Below are 16,545 nucleotides of genomic sequence, written 5' to 3'. Positions count from 1 at the left end.
TATATACTGTAGATAAATAAATATACACTGCTGTTTTCCCAGCACTATTGTACTCAATTTCCTCTCTTCTCTTCAGGGGTGGCAGCTATCACTGGTGCTTTCACAGAGGAGATAATCAAGGCTATGGCATCCTTCAATAAGAGACCTATAATCTTCGCTCTAAGCAACCCCACCAGCAAAGCAGAGTGCACCGCTGAACAGTGCTACACACTCACTGAGGTGCTTTTAAGGAGTTACATATGTACATTTGTGTGAGTGAGTGAAACAGTTGGTTTCATTTTCTACTCTTTGTGTTTTATATTACAGGGACGGGGGATATTTGCAAGCGGAAGTCCCTTTGATCCAGTAACTCTTCCCGATGGGCAGAAGTTCTACCCTGGTCAGGGCAACAACGCTTATGTGTTTCCTGGAGTGGGGCTGGGGGTCACCGCTTGTGCTATGAGACATATCCCTGAGGATATATTCCTTGTTACGGCTGAGGTGATCGAATCTCTCTTGCTTTTTTTCTGTCAGTCTCTAAAGCCCCATTCAGACGATAATAGTTTCTCATGGGGACATCTGTAAAAATAAGTCTGCATGGTTCCTCAGAACTTATGTGTTCAACTGAAGACAAATTCACAGTGGAGGTGTGTGTTTGGTATCCTACAAACCTGGAAATGTTCTTCTCATGTGGTCAGTTACATGTTCATTTAAATTGCTTGGACAGTTATTTAATAATAAGAAACAAGGTTGTCAAAAGTACCGACTTGGGTTAGGGTTAAAAAAAAATAAATAAATGTGGTGATACCAGCATTTCTCGCTAGCATTTTGAGTGCTGTTGAGTGAATCCTTACACCTCTGATTGACCATTGTGTTCACACACTCAACAGATATGTCTGTGATTCTCTACATCGAGTGCTTATACAAATACACACGGGAGTGTTTGATCCGTCTATCAGCGGATCCCTAATATCTGCTCTTAGATGGATCCGCTGATTGAACTACTCTAAATCTACATGCTTGAAATAACCCATAAAATCTCATTACAATATGCAAACATCTTCCACCTTATCACTGTGTGCAATGTCATCTTGTGTTTTGCTGAACTTATCTGTCTAGCTGTCTTTCGTTCTTCACCTGATATCAGCCAGGCAGTGTTGTAGTCAGGTATTGTAGATGGTCAAATCAGTCGGAGTAAACAAGAGAGCTGCTTTGAATCTCAATGAACCACTGTCCTGTTCTGCTGGAAGCAGAACTGATGCCCATTGCAGCCTAAAAGTTCAGTCAAGGCCATTCAGCCCCACGTGTCATATCAGCATGTGCCAATGAAGGAGAATTATCTCTTTAGGACCACTCAGAGCGGTGTGATGTACTCTGATCTTGAATTGGATCACTTCTCCTGCTTCAGTGTAGCTGCAGTGTGGATGTCTGAACTTCAAACAGCATTGGGCAGCAGGAGGTAATGCTTAATTTCACAATCCCTGCTGGTCGTACTTCCCTTCTGTGTATTTCAATAAGTTATGGTTCAGGATTATCGAGTCTCAGGAATGGAATGTGAATGTGAAATGGCAAAGTGGTTCATAAAGCAAACTAACTGAGAGAAATAGAGGGAGAGATGGGGATTGATGTAAATAAAGCAATAAGATAATGAGCAACAAGAATAATGACTGACTACAGCGGATGGTGGCTGGAGAATTTTGTTGTCTGTATTAATTAGGTCTAACAAAAGTTAATTGTGATGTATTATGCCTTGTTGTTATTGCTGGTCAGTGCTGCTGTTGTAGAGCCAAGAGGTTTGGAGACTGTTAGTATTCACAAAAATGAATTATCTTGAAATGATCACAATGAAGCACCACAGCTGTGCTTTGGTTTTAGATTAATTAATGCTCCAAGAGCTTCTGGCAGCTATTTAACCAGTTGACCTGTTGTTCTAATTCTGCATCACTTAGTGTTGTTTAGTGTTCTTTAAATACTATTATAGAATTCATCACTTTTGTATGTTTTCATTTTAGTTTAAGTTTTAATAATCTTGTGTGCTTTTGTCATTTTTATTAGTTAATTGCAGGTACTTGCCAGGGCTACATTTCCTATTTCATCTCTGTATTTTATTTCTGCTGACCAAACCAGAAATTAAGGTTGTTTTATCATTTACTCATCCTCATGTTTTTCCAAACCTGTATGACCTTTTTTTCTCCTGCTGAAGACATAAGAAGATAATTTGAAGAATGTTGATAACCAAGCAGTTTCAGTTCCCACTGACTTATATTGTATCTTTTGTACATACAATGGAAGTCAATGGGAACCAACACCTTTTAACTACAAACATTCTTTAAGATACTATCTTCTGAAAGGTTTGCAATGACATGAGGCATGCTTATCATGACATAATTATAATTTTTGGGTGAACTATCCTTTTAACAGTAACAATACTGGTACCACAGACCAGAGGCTGAACAGAAAATCAGATTTAAATCTAGACCAAATAAATATTTTAGTTATTATTTTGGTCTCTTTCTGTTTTTGATTGAATCTGGCTGGTTACAGGGAAGAAAAACACACTTGTTCTTGCCTGTGTAATCCACATCTATTGTGTGTGTGCACAAGTAGACACATTGTCTACATGTTTAGTCCATTCAAATTCATCAGTGTTACCTATGTTTACAGACTATAGCGGAACTGGTGACTGAGAAGGATCTTGCAGAGGGGCGTCTGTATCCTCCTCTCAACAGCATCCGGGAAGTTTCCATCAAGCTGGCTGTGAAGGTGAGCATGACTCTCAAGTCACAAACCTGATTCATGCATGTCGCTATTTACAGATTCTTTGTGCTTGTGTGTTCTTTTTACGTAATCATTTTATGTGCATCATGACAGATTGTGGAGTACGCCTACAAAAACCAAATGGCAACGCTGCATCCGGAGCCACATGATAAAGAGGCTTTTGTTCATTCGCTCATCTTCAGCACAGACTACGAAGAGTTTGCAGTGGATTCGTACAGCTGGCCTGAGAATGCCATGGCTGTGCAAGCATGCAAACTGTGACGTCCCAAACAACACAGACCAGAATGAGATTTAGAATATGACAATTCTGTTTTAAATGTGATTTCTTGACATGATTATAATACCGAACAGTACTGTAAGCAAAAGAACTCTTAAATAAAATGCATAATATATATATACATATGCTTTATAAATACAAATGCTTTATCAAACCATAATTATCAAGCCACTTTTACCTTTAAAATAATATCTAAATCTTGCCTAATGAGTCACTCTCTTCAATAAAATCAAAATTATGCCTCCAGATTTATAAAGCAGAGATTTTTGCTTCGTGCACTTTATTTTAACACCATAACAAATTGCTGTAGATGTTTCTGCAACTACTAATTAGTTGGGACACTTCCTGTAGCAGTTACACTGAATCTGTTGAAGTGCTTTTGTGTTGAAAACATTGGCAGAAATTAATGAGCCATCATTGCTGCCAGCTGAGTGCTTTATAAAGGCTTTTTTGATGCCATTGTTCTTAGTGTGTATTAATACAGGTGATGTATTAATGAGACAACATTGTCTAAATCATCTTTTAAAATGTCAGGTTTGGAGTGAGATCTGAAGACAAAATTATTTATTTAAATAAAGTATCTTAATAAGTCCTTTTAAGGCAAATCGGTTCACTTGGCGGCCAGTTATTTTCCATAGTTATCTATTTTAGGTGAGAAATTCTGTATTAGAAAAAAAAACTTCAGTACTGCCAACATTACGGTTTAATAACATTTTTCGAATTACCAATAAAACTTGTCAACAACTGTAAAATAAATCTGTATTTTAAACTAAAATCCCTTTTTCCACCTGGTTAAACTATTGCTCAACAAAGCAGTCTGTTCCCCATCTTGATCTACTTGGCCACTGTTTTTCCGTTACCTTTACATGACCATAGTAAAAATTTCTTTCCTCTTCAAACAGAGTATTGTGTAATATTAATTAATTTCCTGTCATCAGTGCAGACACTCCACTTATTACATCACTGTTGGTTTGGTCGGATAATCATCTAAATTACTGTAATTGTTTTGCACATTTGCCAAGTGCTGAGATCTGTGCTGCTGGAACATGATGTTTCTCCAGGAATACCCTCAAAATCTTTGGTATTTTAAGACATGATTTTTTTTTATAAGCAAAGTTCGGGAGGAGCATCTTCAAATGATCTACCCAGTCAGCTTGAGACCTATATATATTCATAGCCGACACATCTACATTCCTCAACAGTTTTCCACATCCCATCCCTACCCCATCTCTTCACTCTTGGCTTGATCCTCTTCCCAGCTAGGGGCATGGGGGTAGTAATCTGGGTCGTGGCCAAATGCTGACCTCAGAGCTATCCCCTCAGACAGGACACCAGATATGAATAACCTTAATCTCATCATATGTAAGTGTAAACTTGTGAAACAGAAATTATAATCTAAGAATATATTCTTTAGTTGCACATTTATGTCATTCCTACAGTGGGAAACAATGGTATTTGCATGTCAATCATGTTTAATGAGAAGTATCCATAATCTAAAAAAAAGATAAGGAACCCACACTGTGAGATCTACAGCCCTCGATAAGATAAAGGCTTTGATTAATTTTTAATGTACTCAAAACAAGTTTTCTGTCTCTCCCTGTCATTTCATATTAACTATATGCACAGTTATTGCTTTAGTACATGAATGTAATCTAGAGTGCTCATTTTTCAAAGAAAACCCACTGATGACACATCATACAAATGTAACCAAGGTAACATGCAGGAAGACTGCATGATAGCACCGTTTGCTTTTCATTAAGGCTCCTTCATTTAAAGAGGAATCAGGGAGTTTGCTTACAGCTATGCCAATGAATCTCATTAATACTTTTTCACATCCAAAAGTTTAAATGTTGCTAAGAGCAAAATGTCCCTAAAAAAAATGATAAAATGGTAGACTAAGTGTTTTTTTTTTTCTGTAGCGCAAACAATGTCATTCTAGCAACACAGAGGTCATTGTTCAGTTGCAATGAAATGCATATATTCATGAAATAAACCTTAAAAAAAAGCAATTTAGAATAAATTGTACTAATGCATAAATGTTATATGTTAAATGATGTTAAATAATATATATATATATAAATACATATATATATATATATATATATATATATATATATATATATATATATATATATATATATATATAATTTTTTTTTTTTATTTACAAGGTGAAATAAAAGAGGTCCCTATGAAGCACTGATTAAATCCTAATTTCTTAAATTTCAGTTTTCTGTTAGACTGCATATATGTACTGTATATGTAAGTCTCTTAGGCTCACAAAGGCTGCATTAATTTGATTAAAAATACAGTAAAAACACTAATATTGTGAACTATTATATACAATTTAAAATAACTCTTTTATTTGATATAATATATCTTAAAATGTAATTTATTCCTGTGATCGCAAATATTAGCAAAGATTTTCAGCAGCTGTTACTGCAGTCGCCAGTGTCACATGACCCATCAGAAATCATTTTAATATGGTGATTTGATTCTAACGACAGTTAAGCTACATTTGATGTATATTTGAATTTGCTAAATTATGACACTGTAAATGTATCACACTCTTTCCACTTCAGTGCAAACAATCAATACATTTAACAGTGGGACAATTGCCTTAATTTGATTGGCTATTGAAGAAGGAACGAATGCGCGACAAAATCTTTAAAATCCTTGTCAATATTTTCAGTCAATGATATCGAGTTGGAGTGAGTCACTACTGGTAACAAGTGGCTGGCTGCGTGCGCGCTGGTGAGAGTGGAGATGCCAGTGCGCACTGTGTGTGGTATGATGAGGATGCTGAAACCTACCAGGATTTTCCATGGACATACAACTACGTGTGATGTTGCCGCATTCAGCGCATTCTCGTCGATCAGAATGAAACGCAAATGATGAGCGCCATGGTGGAGTCGGAACCTGTTGTTTGGAACTTTACGCTCAAATCAGACAACAGCACGCGCGCTAACGAGACAGTAGCAGGATATCCAGCAGATGAGTATTATAATATTGTTCACGTCACAGAAACCAAAATTCTTCCTGCATTTATTGGATTTTTGTGCTCCACCGGGCTTGTTGGAAATATTCTTGTTTTGGTGACTATTTTAAGGTGAGTTTATAGGTTGACGAGGCAAAACTATTTTTAAGAAATTTAGCCTACTTAGCATTTTTTTTCAAATATGAAATAAATAAATATAAAAAATACATTTACTTAATGACAAGTTAAATTCGTTGCTGCTAACAGAATACATTATTCCCTCAAATTGTAGGCTATACCTCTACATGGAATGGTATTTGTGGTTGAAGATTTTCTATATATGTATAGGTAGTTAGAAAGAAATATGACAAACAAAAATGTATAATGTAATCACATTATAACAAATAATAATAATGCATGTTTATGAAAATGTACTTTTTTTTGTAATCCTTATTGAAAGGATAGAATTGGATTTGATTTTAACAATTGGATAGTCTAAGTGAGATACTGCCACTATATTATGTGATTCATTTGTCATGCAAGTTTAATTATATGACAATAATAGATCATTTAATTTGACAATTTTTTTCTTAATCAAAATGATTTTTATTATCCAAATAACGGATTAAAAGAAATATTACTTTCAATTTGCCAGATTTCCTTTCCACTATATCATTCAAAACATATATATGTATATCCAGTGCATATTTGTTAATTTGCTTTTCATTATGAACATAATCACTGAGCATCAAAATTCTAATTAAAATGTAAAACTGATTCAGTATCAATTAATTTTGCTTGTACATACATAGACAGAGGTTTGTAGTCTACGTGATGAGCCGTATACGCACTAGGAGGTTCGAGGAGTTCCATATACTCACTTTAAAAAGCGCGAAGCTAACATCATTTTGTTACAGAACTTTCACACGTTCATTTATAAATTCACCCCGAAAATCACTCACTTTATGTTGCCAATCAATGCAATTGCGCAACTTTTGCGCAGTAGACTATCGAGTGTGTGCAAGATGCAAGTTTGAAATTGACTCAATGTGAATCACTAAAGAAGATTTGAAACCAAAGCAAACGTAAGCTGCAGCAGGTGCAACAAACGTTAATATTACAGAAACTACAGAAAATGAGGCCAGATGAGGCTGCTACTATATCCTACGTGGTACAGAAAATCATAATATATAGTAATGTTACATGGTAAGTAAAATATAGCATATGTGTTATTATTAACAGCAGGCGCAGGGTATTGATGGCATATAAGAACAATTAGTAATACCATACGAGTAAATACGAGTCTTTTACATTAGACATTATTCTTGAGTCCTGTTCTAGTCAACTTCACTATGTTAGCTTTGCTTGGGAGCATAAAGGAAATGCATGCTTTTATTTGTAAATTGAAGGAACTGAAAACGAAAGTAAATGAGAGTTGTAAGATTTCTTATCCTCTATGCCCCCTCTAGTGGACTGCAATTGTCTTTTAGAGGGGGCAATTTTGCTCAACCAACTTAAGACGTCTATGGGAAATGTTTTATACTTGATAATTATTTATACGAAAACTGTAATGCTGTGTTCACACCAAACGCGAATAGAGCGTCAAATTCGCGTCTACCGCATCTAGTTTGCCGCTTGAACATTTTGAATGCATTCGCGCGTCTAGAGCGAAATAGAGACGAAATCCACTTCTTGTTTGCAAGATGGCTGATGTTGATCGAGCATTCTGGGGTTTTCCACTTTTTCCTGCACACGACCGAGGTGAAGGGAAGGAAAAGATGTGGTAGAAAAAAGTGCAATAGGGATAACCGCACCCTGGAGAGGATTGTGAGACAAAACCCATTCCAAAATGTGGGGGAGACTCACAAAGCGTGGACTGCAGCTGGAGTCAGTGCTTCAAGAATCACTTTGCACAGACGTATGCAAGACATGGGCTTCAGTTGTCGCATTCCTTACAGACAGCGTCAGATGTGTCTCGCCTGGGCTAAAAACAAAAAGGACTGGACTGCTGTTGAGTGTTCCAAAGTTATGTTCTCTGATGAAAGTAAATTTTGCATTTCCTTTGGAAATCAGGGTCCCAGAGTCTGGAGGAAGAGAGGAGAGGCACCAGTCAGTGATGGTTTGCGGTGCCATGTCACCTGCTGGTGTTGGTCCACTGTGTCTTCTGAGGTCCAAGGTCAATGCAGCTGTATACCAGGAAGTTTTAGAGCACTTCATGCTTCCTGCTGCTGACCAAATTTATGGAGATGCAGATTTCATTTTCCAACAGGACTTGGCACCTGCACACAGTGCCAAAGCTTTAAGCTTTTAAGGATCATGGTATCCCTGTTCTTAATTGGCCAGTAACCTCGCCTGACCTTAACCCCATAGAAAATCTGTGGGGTATTGTGAAGAGGAAGATGCAAAATGCCAGACCCAAGAATGCAGAAGACCTGAAGGCCACTATCAGAGCAACCTGGGCTCTCATAACACTGGAGCAGTGCCACAGACCAATCGTCTCCATGCCACGCCGCCTTGCTGCAGTACTTCAGGCAAAAGGAGCCCCAACTAAGTATTGAGAGCTGTACATGCTGCTCATACGTTTCATGTTCATACTTTTCAGTTGGCCAAGATTTCTAAAAATCCCTTCTTTGTATTGGTTTTAAATAATATTCTACTTTTCTGAGACACTGGTTTTTGGATTTTCCTTGGTTGTTAGTTATACTCATCAAAATTTGAAATATATCTGTGTGTAATGAATTAATATAATATACAAGTTTCACTTTTTGAATGGAATTAGTGAAATAAATCAACTTTTTGATGATATTCTAGTTATATGACCAGCACCTGTATTTTCACTAACTGTAGTGTGGTGGATCAGTGAATGTGGGAGAGGGGAAGAGATAACTGAGATACTGTGTATGTGTGTGTCTGTGTACAGAAGTAAACCGAATACAATGTTTATATCTCCTTGTTTCAGATGATGAGAGAGATGAATGTCAGGCTAGGGATTTTAAAAACAGGCACTCTTAAATATGCATAGGAAATTGCCAGGAATGCTCCTGGAACAAAATTCATATACAGTAACATCTAATGATAAATGTAGCTCTTAACTGGCTGAGTTAAATGATTAACACTAAACAGTAGAAAATCAGTACAGTCGTCCCAGCTGTAATTGTTATTGGCTTGGATTTCATCAAAAAAATATCTTAATTTGTGTTCCAAAGATGAACGAAGGTTTTAAGGGTTCTAGTAATTATTGTCAGAATATAGATTTTTGGGTGAACTGACCCTTTAAAATCTTGTATTGCTCAAAAACAAAATTGACATGTTGATATCCCATAAGCAGTCTTTCAGAATGATCTCAGTTATATGTAGATATAATGTATGCATTAGTTAGTGTGGTGGTGCTTGTGTGGTGTCGCTCTGGGAGAGGTGAGTATGAGGCTGGGAGGGAAATAACTCACTTAAAAACTAGACTACACCACTGCATACATACATAGGTTACATACATATATACATACATACACATACTGCATACATGAATAAAATATGGCACATAAGGGACACAACAAAACAGTATTGAGGCTGATGTGAAAAGTGATGTGAGCAGTGAACCATGACGATTCGAGTAGCCTCTTTAACTAGCTGTGGGGGAATTCCTCAGAGGATTTTCACAGCTCCATTGGATGGATTCACTCAGGAATTAGCCATGACCCAACCGCACTGGAGCTGTCACTCACTGGAGGTTATGTAACCCTGTTTGCAGTTTGCAGTTTTTCTTTTCACACATTTCTTTGTTGTTTCTTTAGCAGTATCTGATCAAGAGACCACAGATCACAAGTTCTTTCTTGTCCTTCTTGCAGGTCCGCAAAAAAGACAGTGCCAGATGTGTACATGGGGAACCTGGCTGTGGCAGACCTGGTCCACGTGACTGTCATGCCATTCCTGATTCACCAGTGGGCACGTGGAGGACAGTGGGTGTTCGGCAGTACCCTTTGCACCATTATCACCTCTCTTGATAACTGCAACCAGGTGGCGTGCGCTGCAGTCATGACCGCTATGAGTTTGGACAGGTAATCAGATTTCCAGAAAAATGTCTTTAATAAAACGAGCATTAAGTGGGGTTTTCAGCAAATATATCAATACACATTTTACAAGTAATTCATTTTTCATTTAAAGAGTCATTTTTATTTGGTGAAAGTATATCAGTTTAAATCACAATTTTATTCTACTCAAAACATCTCTATTGCATTGATGCACTCAAAACCAAAAATGCATTCATATAGACTCCTGCAGCTAATGTGATGTGAAATGGTTGTGACTCACCATTTGATTCAGTGTCCTGATGCGTGATATTAAAAATATTCAAAGAGAAGTAGCATTTCTGAATCATTGATGTTAAATTCAAATTTGTTCTCTTCTGAAAACAGCAGCTCATGTTGTGAATTCTGAGAAGAAGAAAAGGAGACAGATAAATCTGAGGCAGACTGCCACAGGGAGAAGTTTCTAAAAGGGCATTATCTCTGTAACTATTGGAGGTTTTGAGAGAAAAGTTTTCTTTTACAGTGGTTTTGTATACTGGTTTCATCATAAATATGTGTAAATGTTGTTCTTAAATAATAGGAAATTGTTATCAGGAAGGAAAAGGAAAAGAAAATGTTATTATTGTTTAAAATAAGTACTTGTGGTACAAACAGGCAGGGTTCAATCACCGGTTACAGGTATGTAATAGGCAAAGCAGAGACGTAATCACAAAGCAGGCAAATGGTCAAGGCAGGCAGGAAACAGTTGAAACCTAATCCAGGTAAACAGGGCGATTCAGGTCAGGGCCTCTGTTATGGTTTCTGGGCCCCTTGAACTGCATAATGAATTATGGATCTCCCTAGGTAAAAATCACGTTCTGGGCCCCCTCTCCCTCAGTGGGCCCTTGGAATCCTCCCAACCTTCCCCCCCATTATTAGCTAAACAAACGCAAAGAAAAATTAGTTCAATCAAGAGTACAGCGAGGACTGCTGTTACTCGGATGAGCCTGTGTTATCAGCTTTTACCGGTTGTTATCTAGGGATAACATAACTTGCAATGTTGCAACTGACCAATCAGAATAAATACCACAGAGCTGTGTAATAAATAAGGAATATAGCGTTCAGAATTGTCAACCACGGCAAAACAAAACCTTGCAAAGAGAGTGTGTGAGCATGCTGACCAAATATTTAATGGGATAGGGGACAGTTTCAGTTGTGAGTGTAATCAGCACCAGGTACAGGATGATTGGAAATGAAGTCCGTAAAATGATAAGTACTCTGACTACAGCGCCCTCTGGTGGTGATCGGAGGGAGCCACACAGGCTTGATTTGTTACAACCACTTTCATCAGCCATTTTGTTTTATTTATTTTTTATTAATAATTTGTATAAGCTTCATGAGGGTGGAGTTAAACAAAAATTTCTATATTGTATTTTTAACTATTGAAAAATTGTAGAATATTTACATATTGACACATAAGTGTGATAAACTGTATATTTGTCACAGACGATTATGATGTAAATGTTTAATGGCTTATTTTGTAGTGAATACTTCAAAGTTTGTGTATGCCTTTAATCGCAAATTAAATAAATATATTTACCTATATCCTCAATAAAGTTAATGAATAGTTACTGAATTGTTAGAGCTACAATATATAATTTGATGAAAGCTGATTAGGTTTTGATTATGCTTCTCAATTGGGCATTGCAAATGATTTTTGAAATGTGGCTAGTAGTGCAGTTACTGTGTTTTTATGCAGCACAAAGTTCAAACCAGGTGCATTAGTGTCTCATTTAAAGTTGTGACACTGTTGACTCGCCACTAGAGGCCACTCTTATCACAATTATAAATCAGAAATGTTAACTTGGAATTTATAGTGGACAGAAATGGCCATAAATACATGAAAATGTATTTAAAACAAAAATACAAAATACTGTGTGGAAAAATGTATTTAAATTAGTGCTGTCAAATGATTAATCATGATTAATTGCATCCGAAATAGTTTTTGTTTACACAATATATGTGACTGTGCTTATTTATTATGTATATATAAAAACACTCATGCAATATATATTTTTAAATATTTACATGAATACAGATATATGTTATCATATTTAATACTATATAAATATATATATATATATATATAGTGCACACACATAAACAAAAACTTTTATTTCAGATGCGATTAATCACTATTAATTATTTGACAGCACTAATTTAAATACAAATACGGGGAAAAAAAAATGTTTTTTGAAAATACACCAAATACATGTGAAATTGGTCATTCAATCCAGGAATTCCTAAAGGCTGAAATCTATCTGGACCTATTCTGGAGAAGAAGAAAAAAGAAAAAGCAAACAAACAAACAAATGTTTCGATGTGTACAACAGCTTAGAAACTTTTGTTTTCATTTTGCATACCTCTTAGGAATTGCAAAACTACCAAAAAAAAACATATGGAGAGTAAAATCTATATTGTTTTTCATTGATGTACTCCAGATACCTGGCCCTTGTTCATCCATTTCGTCTGTTGAGTCTCAGAACCAGATCAAGGACTATCCGTATTAACCTGTTTGTGTGGGCGGCCTCCTTCATCATGGTTCTGCCGGCCTGGGTTCATGCTAAAGTGATCCGCTTCAGGGACGGTCTTGAGAGCTGTACCCTTAACCTGGTCTCTCCCAAAGAATTGCTCTGGTAATTGGTTCTCCTTTACAAGTATATGCAGCAGGTAATACATGCATTATAACCTGCTGCACAGGTCTGATTATCCTTCCTTCTCTCAACCCTCTGTTTATTTTTATTGACAGTTCTGCCTTAAAGTCTGAATTCAATTCTTCTGTTACTCTATCGTTACACAATCTTCTATTGAAAAGGAAAAGAAAGTGGCTCACAAATAAATAGCTGTTTTTCACATACCATTTTCAGAATTTTGTTTGAGAACTGCTATAAAGCCTACAAAGTTATATAGATTTTTTTTTTCCAGTGCAGTACACTAAAAAATAAGTTATTTTGTGTTATCTGCTGTGAAAACTGCTATTCAGTATAGTGGCACATAGGCTTATAGTCACTTAAAAGCAACACAATACATTTTTCTGTCAGTATCTTTTCCCCTTCACTAAAAATTGCATGTACAGAAGTCTGTGGCTCTGAGGAATCCAGCCTTCTTGTTTAATTAAAATAAGTGTGATGAAACATGCTGTAGAGAGGGAGATTTGAAGGGTTTAAATATGTGTCTTCATATATCTGTAGGTATACACTCTACCAGACTGTGACCTCCTTCTTCCTGCCATTACCTCTGATTCTCATCTGCTATATACTGATCCTTTGCTACTCCTGGAGAATGTATCGCAAGAACAAAAAGGCTCACAGGTGAACTTACCTTCATCACAACAAGTATGTGATATAAAACTGGAAAATTGAATTGCTTGTGAAGCCTGTCACAAGCTTGACTATTCTAGCTACAATAAGTCTACACTGGTTTCATTCATTAATGTTTAATTCCCCATCCATAAATAGAAAGTGAATAAGTTAATTTCTTGTATGTAGCTGTCAGATGTGATATCCCGTTTGAGAGTTATCCGGCTTATACAGTATAAATGTTTTAGTTGAAGATTGACAGTATTTTGTGATGTAGATTTTATGGGCTAAACCATGAATTATAAGTCAAATCTATAAAAAAAAATATCCTAGGTTTTCTAAAAATGACAGAAATGCATATACTGTGAACATAAATGCATCAAATTTTGCAGAAAGTTTATGCTAAGAATTCTTAAAAGTACTTAATCTAAAAATAAAATTAAATAATCATTTTAGACAGTTTCAGGGTTTTAGGTTCTATGACATTATATTGCCATACCTCACTGTAACCAAGTGTTGTCTTTTTAAAGATTTTTTGCTGTGTTAAACAATATGCCATAAATGCTATTGAATGCTAATGCAACCCCCCACCACCCCCAACACACACACCCCAAATAAGGCTTAAGCCTAGTCCCAGACTAATATGTAAGTCTGTTTCAACTGAAAGAAACTTGCACTGATTGATATTAGAATATGCCAGTGTCCTTGTTTTGTCTCAAGATGCGTACCGGTAATGTTTTTTTTTTTTTCAAATGCACGTTTATGAAAGTTACTTTGTAAAATGTCCTAATTGAACTACAGCCTAATCCTGGTTTAGTCTAAGCCCTGTCTGTGAATCCAGCCCTGAGTGTAATTACCCTAAACTTACAGTTAATGTTTAGGCAATTTACTGTATGACCAAATCCCTCATTCCCTACTTTTTCTCAGGTATAACACCAGCCTGCCTCGGGAACGTGTGGTCCGTCTCACTAAAATGGTGCTGGTTCTGGTAGCGGTTTTCCTGGTCAGTGTTGGGCCATACCACGTGTTGCAGCTAGTTAACTTAAGTGTACCACGCCCCTCATTAGCATACCACACCTGCTACTACCTGTCTGTGTGCTTAAGCTACGCCGCCAGCAGCATAAACCCCTTCATCTACATTCTGCTGAGTGGACACTTCCGCCACAGGCTGGTCTGTCGGGATGCACCCAGCATGCCAAGTGTGGAACGGGAAATCCAGGCCCCCCGCTCCAGTTTTTAAACTGAATTCACACTGAAACACACATTTACGCTGTAAATGGATGAATCAATCTTAGGCAAAGTACACTTGTTTTGGAGAAAGATTCTTGTTTCTTGTTTTCATTTCTTGTTGTTGGGAGTGATTTTATACAGGAGGCATGAGATGTTTTACATCTGCTTGAATGCATGTCTTGCACTTTTTGGAGTAGGCCTGTGTTGTAAATGTTGTGCTGTTATTTATTGTTTAGTGTGTTTTTTGGCTCCCTCTACTGCTAAGTTTATGTAATTCACTCTACATGATATCTATCTATCTATCTATCTATCTATGTAATTATCTCTGTAATTATGCCTATAAACCTTCAAACATTTCTCTAAGATTTTAAACAAGGCTTTATTTTGCCAACATTCAAAGTTAGTTTTTTTTTTTCAAACTTCACTTTTCTACCTAAAATTACATTAAAATGTATTAAGTCTTAAAATTTCAATCCTTTTTTAAAAAGTCTATTTCCCTTAATTTCACTTGAATTGGAATTATGCCATTCCAATTGAGAAACTGAAACTATATTCTCAGTTGAAAATGCATGTTCGTTTCAATTCTGAATGACAAACAACCCTGCCTCCAATTGAAATTGAATTAATGTATTTGAGGACATTTGTCAGTTTCAGACCGCATTAATTTGTGGTCTGCAGTATTCATCATCTGAGAAAATAAAATATAATAATAATTGTTATGTGTATAATAATATGTTACGTGGTTGTCTATTATAGTAGTGTGTATTCCGTTAGGTGTTTTGGTGTTTCTTTTCTCTTTGGATGTCATGATGAAGTGGCTGGCAGCTCTAAAAAGTGGTCACCAAACAGACGGCAGATATGCAAGGATCTGTTTGCAGCCCAGCTCCCAGAGAGGAATCAATTCTCAGACCAGAGACAGACAGGGACCATGTCTGACCTATAGCATGCCTGGTGACAATAGCTGGAAACTCACCCCAATGCTTTTTCTCTGTCTCAGTTGTACCTTTTATGGCCTAGTAAACCAGCCAGAGGCAAAATACCAACTGATGTGTTCAAATACTTGTCAAAATTTGTGTTTCAGTGTCAACATAGCTTGTTGAGGCCCTACGTTTCAATAATACTACTCAATACAATAATATACAAACTGTTTTGTCAATAATTCCAGTGCAGCAGTAAGTATTCTGTCTGGGCAGCAAAGTGGTTTTACACTCTTCTGTTTCTACAGTAACTCTGTTAAAGCATGTTATGCTAAGTCTTCACCCTGTATATTCCCCATTACGTAAATTTTTATTTATTCATTTTTATCTTTCTCAAACTTTGAATTGTCATTCTGGTCTCGGAGCGAGGTGTTTGACTGCTGCTAATCTGACATTGTTTGACCTTGTTTGTAACTTGCTACACATAACACTGACCTTATTATTTCCACCTCAACAGTCTGGCTTCCTGTCTGTGTCACTGGCTTTTGTTTTTATGTTTGGTATTTTATTTTGAAAGATTATTTATTGCAATGAATTATTGAATGTTTACTGAACTATTAATGTTTCCCTGAACTATTAAAATTAGATTTATGGCAGATTATTAGTAGTAGGATTGATAGAAGATTAGCCTAGTAGAAAATTGGAACAGAAGGTGTCAAGTGAAGCCGTGTTTGTCACAAAAAACGGGGAGTTTCTAATAACGCATCCACATCTCTCATTTAGGAGACACTGGACAGACCCATTGAATCATCTGCTAAACGTACAGATAACACAAAATGGATTTTTGTTCGCCAGTAGAGGGCACGTGCTGACAATTTTTCCAGCATACAGAGTTAAAAGACGCGTTTGAAAACGAGGCTAAATACATAGTCTTAATCAATATAGTCAATATAATCAGTTAATTCGTCACAAAGTAAAGTTTAATTAATGTCCCTCTCTCCCTTGGGTGCCGTGCTTTGCCAGTATG

At 36.5% G+C, this 16,545-nt stretch overlaps 2 protein-coding genes across 2 annotated transcripts in view; both read left to right on the top strand.

Moving 5' to 3' along the window:
• Positions 1–3,871, top strand: part of LOC113100081 (NADP-dependent malic enzyme-like) — a 36,598-nt gene extending 32,727 nt beyond the window's left edge. Inside the window, exons 9-12 of the mRNA XM_026264953.1 lie at positions 77–219; positions 307–480; positions 2,644–2,742; positions 2,851–3,871. Coding sequence (XP_026120738.1) covers positions 77–219; positions 307–480; positions 2,644–2,742; positions 2,851–3,018 — 584 coding nt within the window. The 3' untranslated portion in view covers positions 3,019–3,871. The remainder of the gene's footprint in view (positions 1–76; positions 220–306; positions 481–2,643; positions 2,743–2,850) is intronic.
• A 1,967-nt stretch (positions 3,872–5,838) lies between these two features.
• LOC113100087 (melanin-concentrating hormone receptor 2-like) lies at positions 5,839–14,682 on the top strand. Its single transcript, XM_026264960.1, has 5 exons — positions 5,839–6,140; positions 9,854–10,063; positions 12,514–12,708; positions 13,264–13,383; positions 14,299–14,682. Exons 1-5 carry the CDS (start codon positions 5,923–5,925, stop codon positions 14,609–14,611), a joined length of 1,056 nt encoding a protein of 351 aa, XP_026120745.1. The 5' UTR covers positions 5,839–5,922; the 3' UTR covers positions 14,612–14,682.
• The last annotated feature ends 1,863 nt before the right edge of the window (positions 14,683–16,545 follow it).

This window comes from Carassius auratus, unplaced genomic scaffold (genome assembly GCF_003368295.1).
Source record: "Carassius auratus strain Wakin unplaced genomic scaffold, ASM336829v1 scaf_tig00217163, whole genome shotgun sequence".
NCBI classification, from domain to species: Eukaryota; Metazoa; Chordata; class Actinopteri; order Cypriniformes; family Cyprinidae; genus Carassius; species Carassius auratus.
The sequence above is the reverse complement of the archived record's forward strand: the minus strand, read 5'-3'. Positions and strand labels throughout refer to the sequence as shown.